A 10,163-nucleotide genomic window follows, 5' to 3' on the forward strand; every position below is an offset into this window, starting at 1 on the left:
TGGCTGCTCCCACCCCACAATTAGGTGCAATTATAAGTTCACGCTTTTCCCCAACCCTTGTTCTGGAATGGCTCAGAGCAGACTCCTGCTGTGGGCTAATGACAGGTGGGACACGGAGCAAGCTCTGGTCTGTGCAGGCAAATGGTGCTGGTGATGCTGGAGGTGGAATGACAGGAGGGTCCTGGGGTGGCCACTGAACACATCCTAGCCAGTTGGCCCTGAGCAGGGACAAAGCTGCATCATCCCAAACCTGCTCCACTCCAAGAGAGGAGCAGCACATAGCTGGGTGCTTCCTGCTGTGGTCAGGCAGAGCCCAGAAATGTGCCCCTGGGAAGGCATAGCCAGTGCTTGTGTGGAGACATCCCAGAAGTGGCAGCGAGCTCGGCTGTCGGCTCTCATCATCTGTGCTTTGAGCTGTGCAGTGCCTTGGCACCCATGGGATGCTCCTTAGCTGGTAGTGGTCAGTGGAGAAACAGGGCTCCACAGCAGCCCCTGCACTTCTGAGGGTGCTGCCTTTGGCTGGACATGAAATTTCCTGCAAACATGGGTTTTCCTGCAAAGAAGGGTTTTCTTCTTTTTTCTTGTTGGTGCTGGCTGCAAGGGGAGTGATGACTATAGCTAAGCCCACCCCACCTGTCATCTCCACTCTCAGTGGGGCTCCAGGAGTGTCAGCTCCTGCTGGCTCCTGGCTTCTCAGCCTCCTGGGCACAGCCCACTCCTGCACACTCCTGCAGCAGGAGTTCCATGGAGTGTGGCTGGGTGAACGTCTCGCTGCTCTGCTGTGACTCTGGCTGCAGCGTGCCAGGAGCCAAAATGGCAGTGCCCAGCCACCCAGATATGTCCCTGGCAGGGCTGGCGCTGCAGGGCAGACCTTGGATGCTGCACAGCGCCTGCAGGCCAGGGCAAGCAGGAGCCCCTCCTGCTGCAGCAGTGTAAAAGGCTTCCTCAGAACCCTTCTACCCAAGGGCACATTGCTGCCACAACAGCCAAGGAGCCCTTGCTCCATCCCATAGGAGAAAGCTCCATGTGCAGATGTGGATATGCACACAGACACACCTCCACATGCACATGTTCTACTGTGGCCAAGCTGGCCCTTTTGCAGGACTTTCTCCTCTGATTACACTGCAGGATGTGGGCAGCTAAGCTCAGGAGAAAAACTGTGCTTGCTGGTGTGAAGTGCATGGGGAATTCCACCTCCACAGTGCACTGCAGCACGGCAGCACTTGTACCATTCAGGTCAGGGTCTGTCCAGGGACTTCCTGACTTCCAACCTGTTTGCATTGCAAGAGGTGCAGGTGAATGTGGGTCTTGCAAGAAGTCTGCAGGATACCTCTGACTTTGACATGGGCAGCCAGAGCAACCCCCATCAGGGACATGGGTGGCTGTCAAAGCACTAATGGAGTTGCGTAGAGGCAGAGAGAGCCCTGTGTGCTCTTCTGCCCAGTGCCAAGCGCCATGGCAGACCATGGGCCATGTGCTCCCCTGAGCCATTCACCCCCAGCTGGTGCTGCTGGCTCTGCATTGGATAAGCCAGGCACAGCTCTGGTGGTCGTTGAGGTCTTAGGAGCACCTTGGTTGTGGCTGTGTTTCAGGGCACACCTCAGATACACGGCCCCAGAAAGGAACAGGACTGAGCTATCTGTGGCTCTTGGGGTGCCATTTGGGCAGTCAGGAGCTCATGTGTGTGTGTTTGTGTGTATGAGTGAGGCATGCAGTGCAGCATGAAAGAACACACCTAGAGAGAAAGTCTCAACAGAGATTAGATTAAAATAAAATGTAATTAAACACAGACAGCTTCCTGTCAATTACTCAGCTCTTCTTGCATAACTTTTGGGACCGGCTGCCTTCACAGATGGCTGCTCTGCTGTCAAAGGCATTTGCTGGGCACCTGTTGGAAAAAGTGCCAGGTCAGCATGGAATTAATTGCACTGGCATCTTTCCTTATAATAAGATTTAAAAGTCTAGAGGAAAACTGCTGAAAGGTCTTACAGCTCCTCAGACAAACCTGTGATGCCTCCCACTGCTTCATCCTCCTCATGTACTCCTGCAAGCGATTATGATGGGGCAAGGACACTGCAGTGGCATGGAAGATCTCCAGGGCTCAAGTAGGAGGCAGAGGAGGCTGCATGTCTCCCTATGGGAGCGTGGTAATGGCTGCTGCTGGACCAGAGGGAGCAGGATGGGAGCTGCTGCTGTCCCCAGCCCCTCTCAAAGGCTGTGGCACTTCTCCCCTTCCCCTGCCATTTGCACCCAGGCCTGAGGCTTTGGTGAGTGGCTGCAAGGCAGAGCTCTGCAGCTGCAGGGCAATATCCAGACACGTGGGGTGCCTTTGTTTGCCTGGGTGAGCAGCCAAGTTGCAGCCCATCTCCAGCTTCGTACCAGCTGCAGATCTAAGGCAGCTGACTAGCCTGGCATGAAACCTAAACACGTCGAGGACCAGGGAGTGGCTTGTGCCAGAGCTGAATAATGATGATCCCAGCACTCTTATAAAGAGAGGCGGAGAGCTCACCACAGAGCTGTTCCTTGCCGCCCTGGCCCTCTGCGGAGCATCACTGCGCCACATCCACCAAGGTATGTCTCAGCTGAGAGATTCAAAATGGGAACTGTCTGGGTCTGCAGCGGGGCCTGTGCCCGCAGCTGGAGACAGACTAGGCTTTTCTTTTAAACTTGGGGAAAATGTTACCACTGCTCCTGTAGAGGAGTTTCTAGCCAGAGATGCAGAGCAGCCCAGTGCTGCAGGGTTTGTACATGTCAACCTGCCCAAGCAGAGCCCAAAGAATGTGGGCAGCATCCTGGCTCCAGCAACCACTTGGGTGCAAGCAGCACAGCTCCTGCTTCTGCTCTGCAGGAAAACCTGTCCTTTCCTCCCCATTCCATGCTTTTGGGGGTTGGTTCATGTTGTATTTGGTGCTGATTTGAATCTCTACCAACTTCCCCACCTTGCAGTGCTGTGTATATCCTGGCACACAAAGACCCCTCCAGAGGCAGCTGCACTGTCTCTCCCACCATGTTACAGTGTCAGGCAGCCCTGGCATACCTGAGGATGTCCCTCCTGGCATGCAGATGTACACTGCAGGTGTACACCGCTCACTTCCATGTCCCAGGGCCCCAGCTCTGCCCTGGCTCTGGAATATCTTCCTTGTGCTCCACCATTTTAAAGCAAACATCCCTGCATTTCCCCTTGCCTCAGCTTTGGACAAACAGTGATGCTCCTGTGGGTCCTTGAACATGTGTCACCCCTGCATCTTGCTAGGTGCCAGATGTGGGTGATGAGTACAAGTGTTCTCACCAGGCATTGCCTGGCTTTTTGTGGAGCTGCTTGGCACAGCCTGGGCACAGGCAGGGCTTATGGCTGTTTTGGGCTTGGGACTTCTTTGGCACTGTGCCTTTGTGCTCTTCTCATGATCCTTTCCTCCTTGTTGTGCCCCTGAGGTGCCCTGCTGCACATCCTATCCCATGTGCTGTATTTCACACAAAGCTCTGCTCCAGGGAGGCCCCAGCTCAGCTATTTTCCTTCTCCCCAGGTCCATTTCCCGCCTGCATCCCAGTGCAGCCATGCTGGGCACAGCAGTGCGGCTCTCGGTCCTGCTCAGCCTCTTCAACATTGGGAAAGGCCAGATATTTCATGTGGGACCATGCCCAGATCCATCAGTTCAAGAAGAATTTGATATCAACAAGGTGTGAAGTTTTCTAAAATTCTCATAGGAGGTAGCGAGTTAAGCTAAGGGGGCATGGGACTGACAGCAAACTGCCTGGGTGCGGGGGGTGGTGGCAGGTTTGGTCACACCTTGTGCCACAGCTGCCAGCTGGGTCTGTAGCTCTGCTTACCCCCCAATCCCAACCACTGAGGGGCAAAAACTGTACTGACAAAGGAGCCAGACTGCTCTGCCTCAGCCCACTCATGTTAAAAACACGTCTTTAAACTTTCTTCTGTCAGTATTTGGGGAAATGGTACGAGATAGAGAAGCTGCCCTCAACTTTTGAGAAAGGAAGCTGCGTCCAGGCAAATTATTCACTGAAGGAGAACGGGAAGTTCAAGGTGATCAACAAGGAGATGCTGTAAGTGTTTGTGTTTGGACCATGTGCTCACTGTGGCAGTGGCACTCCTGTCACCTCTCTTGCTGTGCTGGGGGTTCATTTTTCTCTAAATTGCCTGTCTGGGGGCTGTGGGTGCTGGGGGAGGCACCCTGTGGTTGTGGTAGCTCTTCTGAGAGATTTGGGTCTCTGATTCCTGCCAGTAACCTGACGATCACCACGTCTCTGTCTCATTGTCCAAGGTGAGTGATAAGAAAATAGATCAAATTTACATGGTGACTTCAGTATAAAATTGCCTGGATTTCCCCCCTGACAGATTTGTCAGCCCCAGAGATGGCTGAGAAGTTGGATGTCCTGGGTCTTGTTCTGGGGGAGATTATGGGGCTGGTCATGGGATGGCAGCTACCTCCTTGAGCTCCTCCATGCTCAGAAGTGTCTGTGCCCTGTGCTCCTCTCTGCTCCAGAGAAAAGAGACACAGGGAAAAGGGGCAGGGAAGGTGAAGCACATGAGTAATTTTTGCTTAAATATTTGTCAGCCTATTTCTGGAGCATTTACCTTGCGCATGTAGTAACTGCTATGCAAGGGGATCAGAAATCATTGTCAGTTTAAATCAGTGGTAAAGTGAATGCTTTTCCCTTTATTAGGAAATTAGGACGTTTTGCAATTATCCTGAGGCCTCCTTGATTTCTGCATGGACAGATGCCAGTGTTAATTCATCTGTTTCCATCACCAGCCTGAGCTGTTGTGGGCTGCTGCTGTGAGGGGCTGAATGGATGAGAGGGAGCGAGCAGCGAACACAGCGCTGTCCCCTGTGCTCCTGGCATGGCATGGGGACTTTGTTCTGGCTCACAATAACAACAGTGTAGGAACACATCCCTTGTGTCTGGAGCAGAGCAGCATCCCTGCCGTTCACTGGGTGCCCAGCACTGTCTCAGCAGCTCCAGTGCTTGGGCTGTGCCTGGCAAACAGCTGGACATTCATTTGTGCCTGCATTAATCTGTGTGAGATTAATCCAACCATTGCTGCCACTACTGCAGCAGCTCAGGACCCTGAAATATCGGGGATATTTTGGGTCAGGTGTGCACTGTTCATGGCTCCAGCATCAGCCCCTTGACCTCTGTTGCTGGCAGCATTCGCTTCTGCCTTCTTGGCTGTTCCTGTTTTACAGGGAAGCATGGAACTTTCCTGCCTGATAGGCAGCTTCCAGGTCTTGAGGCATCCGTGCAAAAATGCAATTATAAGATGGGCAGGTCAAGTCTTAGGGCTTGCTGCCAGCAGGGCAGTGCTCTGAACCAGCAGCCAAAGAAACCCTGGCTCACCATACTGGTACAGGTAATTTGTGTGCAGAGGAATGTGCAGTGAGCTGGAAAAAACACAGGTGAATAAACAGACATGAATATGTGCCTTCTACAACTATCAGGAGCTGAGCTGCTCCCTGGCACATCCAAGATTGTGGATGGGATCCTCCCATCCTCCCATGCTGGGTTCCTCCCATCCAGTGCAGAGTGGTCTTGCTCTCCTTCTTCTCTCTTATTGTCACCCTGGAACCAAAGAACATCCTGCTGGCAGGGACGCTTGGAGACCTGCTGGGGTGGTTTAACCTGGGAGACCATCTTCCCAACTGCGCCTGGCCCAGGACCTGCTGTGCCCTGGGTGCTGCTGAAACCATCCTCAGGGATGCTGCGCTTTACTAGTACCTATTTCAGCCACCTCTTGACAGGTAGTTGTGTCAGGAGGGATGATTTAGTGGAAGTGAAAAAAAAATGATCTCCACTTCTTTCCTGGCTTTATTTCTCACCTTTGTCATTCTCCCCTTAGTGCCAATGGCAAAATCAATGAAGCTGAAGGAGAAATCATGCACATGGATGTAAAGCAGCCGGCCAAGCTGGGTGTCCGCTTTAACTGGTGTAAGTGTGTGTGGGGAGGCTCCCCAGTGTCCATGGCCTTGGCAGTGCTGTTGTCTGAGCATTGTGCCACGGCACCAGGGGTCAGAGACAGCAAAGCAATGGGTACAGCTCCCCATGTGACTTCAGCACAGCAGCAAAGGGTTAAAAGAGACACTGTGACCAGCAGGCAGTGTTTTGGTGACACTGATATGCCATTTACAGCAACAGCCCCCTCAGTGGTGAAGCACTCTTCACCAGCTGATCTCAAAGCAAGAAAGATCAGCAGCCTTGCCATCCCTCCAGGTCATTTCACAGATGGGGATGGGGAGGTGGGGAGGTGGGGGAGGCAGCCCCTCAGTGCTGCATGAACCAAGAATAAGCTTGTTTCTCTGCACACAGCAGTACAGCTACTTGCCCACGCTGCCTCTACGTACAAATGGCTTTTAATAAGCATTAATAATATGGTTTTGTTTGCTTGTTTCTTCCCTTGTCACTGTAACACTCAACAGGGGCCAGCTGAGGTGCAGTGCCACATTGCACAGTGCTTTCCTCTGTCTGCAGCAACACCAGAAAGTGAGCTGCAGTCTCCCCTTGGATCACTTTTTATTCTGCTCCGTCACACCTTTTCTTTGGCAGTTTCATAGCCCTCTTTCACAGAGGGATTACTTGGAGAAATGGCTGGAGGAGGGGTACTTGCAAAGGAGGTAAAATGACTGTTCACGAGCACAGTCAGACTTAATTCTGTGCTGGTACAGCAACACCAGCAGCCGTTTCCCTGCAGCATGTGCAGCCCCAACCACCTTCACCAGGTACGAGCCCCAGAGAACAGCGCTGGGCTTGGCTGGCTCCCCAGGGCAGGGTTCCCCATGGCAGCAGATGGTGGCTTGTACTCGTCCTATCACCAGTGTCAGCTCCCAGTCCTACAGCTCCTTCCCGGCAGCCTGCACCCTCACCCGGTGAGGCTGGGCTGGCTTTCATCAGCCCAGGTGAGCTGTTCAGGTCATCGCGTTAACTTCCCAGCAAGACCTCCCTAGTCAGGGCTTTGTGTCTTTTTCGAGTTCCTCTGGGCAGAACAAGGAGTCCTGGAAAGCTTTTATAAATTATAGCTCCCTGTACTGACCACAAGTATGCAGCAGCCAAAGTATGCAGTCCCAAGAACTGTGGCTGTGGTGCTGCAGAGCTGTCCAGAGATGGTTACACATGGAACTCATGGTGCCCTCCTCTCTCCTAGTTATGCCTGCTGCCCCTTACTGGGTCATTTCCACCGACTATGAAAACTACTCTCTGGTTTACTCCTGCACTAACATCCTCTGGCTCTTCCACATGGACTATGCCTGGATTCTGTCAAGAGCTCCTGAAATGCACCCAGAAACCGTGGAGCACCTGAAGAGTGTTCTCCAGTCCTACAAGATTGACACCGAGAAAATGATGACCACTGATCAAGCCAACTGCCCTGCTGAGATGTAACTCCTGGCTTGTAGTGACACAGCACTAGACCAGAGATAAACTTTGTTGCTTGCTTTATTAGCCATTAGAATTTCTCTATGTACCTGAGAAATTTAATAACCTCTTTGCTAATAGTAGTTTGCCAGCCCAGAGTCACTCCTTGCTGTTGTTCCCTCTATTGCTCTTCCCCCTCTTTTTGTCTCACTCTGACTTTTGCAGTGTAAGTGACTGAATCAGTCTTAATGGGTGAAAGAAAGAAACCCTGAAGGTGCAGATGTGAAACTCTGCTGTTGCTGTGAGTCCTCCAGCATGTGGATGGGAAAGGGTATGAGTCATGATGTGCAAGTATTAGTCCTGGGGAAAAATCATTCATTACACAGCCCCACGTTTGTTTCCAAATTTTGTCTTGACGCTTCTGGTCCTGTCAGGAATCTACAGTGTCTGAGCTACACTGTGGGCACTGCCTTAGCATCAGCAACATCCAGATCATCCTGCAGCCTGGGAACTGAGGCTGGGGGTCTTGAAAGTTTTCTGATGCAGGGATGTAGGCATATGTTGCTGCTAAGTCAGCAGACCTCCTTGCTAGAAATCAGATCTTGCCCTTTGTATTTTAAATCTAAAAATGTCCAGAGATTCAGCATCACTCCATCCCCAGTGTCTATATGTGTCCTTCTCTTGCCTCTAATGAGATTGGTCCTGCACTCCCAAGGGACCAGCTCTGACTGTACTTGTAAGCAGACATAAAGAGATGGGGCTGCTCCCTTGTTCTCTCTTCCAGAGGCTTTTCCCTGAACACCAGGAGACAGCAGGCTCTGGCTGACATCCTGCCCACTGCTGTTGCACATGCCGAGTGCCCGCGGGTGCTGCATCTGCCCTGGCAGGTGTTCAGCAGGCACTGCAACAACTCTGCTTGAATAGCATTCATGCAACTCATTAAAAATGAAATAAAAATACCTACTTCGGGCCTTTTGTACCTTCCCAGCTGCACAGCCTTTGCACAGCAGGCTGGGGGGCTCAATGTGTGGGGCCTGCCCCTCCTCTGAGGCCACAGCACTGCCAGAGCAAGACTGCAATGAATGTAACAACCACAGCTGAAGGGAAATGGTTTGTTCCAGGAGCCTGGAGCTCTTTCCAGCTCTCCAGGGTTGGATGTATGGGCACCCTCCACCATCTGAGCCATGCCAGCAAATTTGTGTTGTGGCTTTGGCTGACAGTGACCCCCACCTCCTGCTGCTTTTATTGACATGAAGAAACACTGATGTGAATGTAGAATGCTGTAAATCTGCAGGAAACATTCTACACTTATTTTGGTGGGACCCTGGTGATATGGGTGTGCTGCAGAGCACTTTCTTGCCCTGGGAGAGCTACAGGAGCTGAGCAGAGAGCCAGTATGTCACTAATCTTTGCCAGTCAGAGGAGGCCAGGATGGGAGGGACCAGAAACAACTGCCATGTTTAAGTCATTATCCCTTTAAACTTTCAAATCCTAATGCCACAGTTCCTGTGACACAGAATTAAGCATTCCACATGATTTTTCAGGCTCTAAGGATGATGGACATCCTAGGATACAAACAAATGCACGGTGGCTCCCAAGTGTGTCAGTTTGGGTGTAATCATTTCATCACTGCTTCACTGGGTTCCTATTTTTCTTCTCACACGGATGGTGCTGCTGTAGCCCTCATTCCCTGTGCTGCAATGCCACGGCACAGTGGCTGTGCAGGCACTGAGCCCTAGGGGTGGGAACCTGCAGCCCCATCAGCTGGGCAGCCACTGCCCCTGGATCTCGCAGGGAACTGGGATCTCCAGGTGCTGCTGAGAAATAGGAGTGTTTCACTCAGAGACAAAACCCTGAGATGCCTGGTCACTCTGGAGACCATGCTGGCTCCTTTGTTGGGCCACAGAGACTGTGACAAACCTGAGCTGCTCTGGCAAACACATTGTGCCAGGGGCATCTCTGCATGGCGCACAGAGAGCTCGGGGACACCACAGCACAGCTGCAGCCTGTCCTGCCACATGCAGAGGATGTCCCCAGCACAACAGCACACACATGGGACACCCTGCACATGCGAAACTCTCGAGTGCATGTGGGAGTGCCACACTGGCTCAAACCCCACACAGTCCCAAGAGCTCCACAGATGTGCAGACACCCCCAGGGCAGCACACAGCTCCCGGTGTGCAGGCTCCATGTGTGGGCACCGGCCCTCTGCACACGCCAGACCTCCGTGTCCATGTGTCCTCATCAAAGTATGTACGTATCTGAGGGGGAGATGCCAAGAAGATGGAGCCAGGCTCTTCTCAGCAGTGCCAGCCACTAGGATGAGAGGCAATAAGCAGAAACTGATGCACAGGAAGTTCCACCTGAATATGAGGAAGAACTCCTTTACTGTGTGGGTTACGGAGCACTGGAACAGATTACCCAGAGAGGGTGTGAAATCTCCCTCACTGGACATATTCAAGCACAATCTGGACACAATCCTGTGCAGTGTGACCCCTTCCAACCTGTCCGATTCAGTGATTGTGTCCATGTTCCCGTGTCCCTGTGTGTCTGTGTGTCCGTATATGTCTGTGCCTGTGTGTCCCTGTGTCACTGTGTCTGTATGTCCATGTATTCATGTCCGTGTGTCCATCTGTCTGTGTGTCCATGTATCCGTGTCCGTGTGTCCATCTGTCCGCGTGTCCATCTGTCCGGGTGTCCATGTATCCGTGTCCGTGTGTCCATCTGTCCGTGTGTCCATCTGTCCGGGTGTCCATCTGTCCGCGTGTCCATGTATCCGTGTCCGTGTGTCCATCTGTCCG

General features: G+C 52.4%; 1 protein-coding gene across 1 annotated transcript; it reads left to right on the forward strand.

The window, feature by feature from the left end:
* Window positions 1-2,421: 2,421 nt before the first annotated feature.
* APOD (apolipoprotein D) lies at window positions 2,422-8,321 on the forward strand. Its single transcript, XM_042042370.1, has 5 exons — window positions 2,422-2,571; window positions 3,525-3,678; window positions 3,938-4,059; window positions 5,855-5,943; window positions 7,154-8,321. Exons 2-5 carry the CDS (start codon window positions 3,556-3,558, stop codon window positions 7,387-7,389), a joined length of 570 nt encoding a protein of 189 aa, XP_041898304.1. The 5' UTR covers window positions 2,422-2,571; window positions 3,525-3,555; the 3' UTR covers window positions 7,390-8,321.
* The last annotated feature ends 1,842 nt before the right edge of the window (window positions 8,322-10,163 follow it).

This window comes from Corvus kubaryi, unplaced genomic scaffold (assembly GCF_017639235.1).
Source record: "Corvus kubaryi isolate FWS band 111438036 unplaced genomic scaffold, C.kubaryi_AGA036_p1.0 37397, whole genome shotgun sequence".
NCBI lineage: Eukaryota > Metazoa > Chordata > Aves > Passeriformes > Corvidae > Corvus > Corvus kubaryi.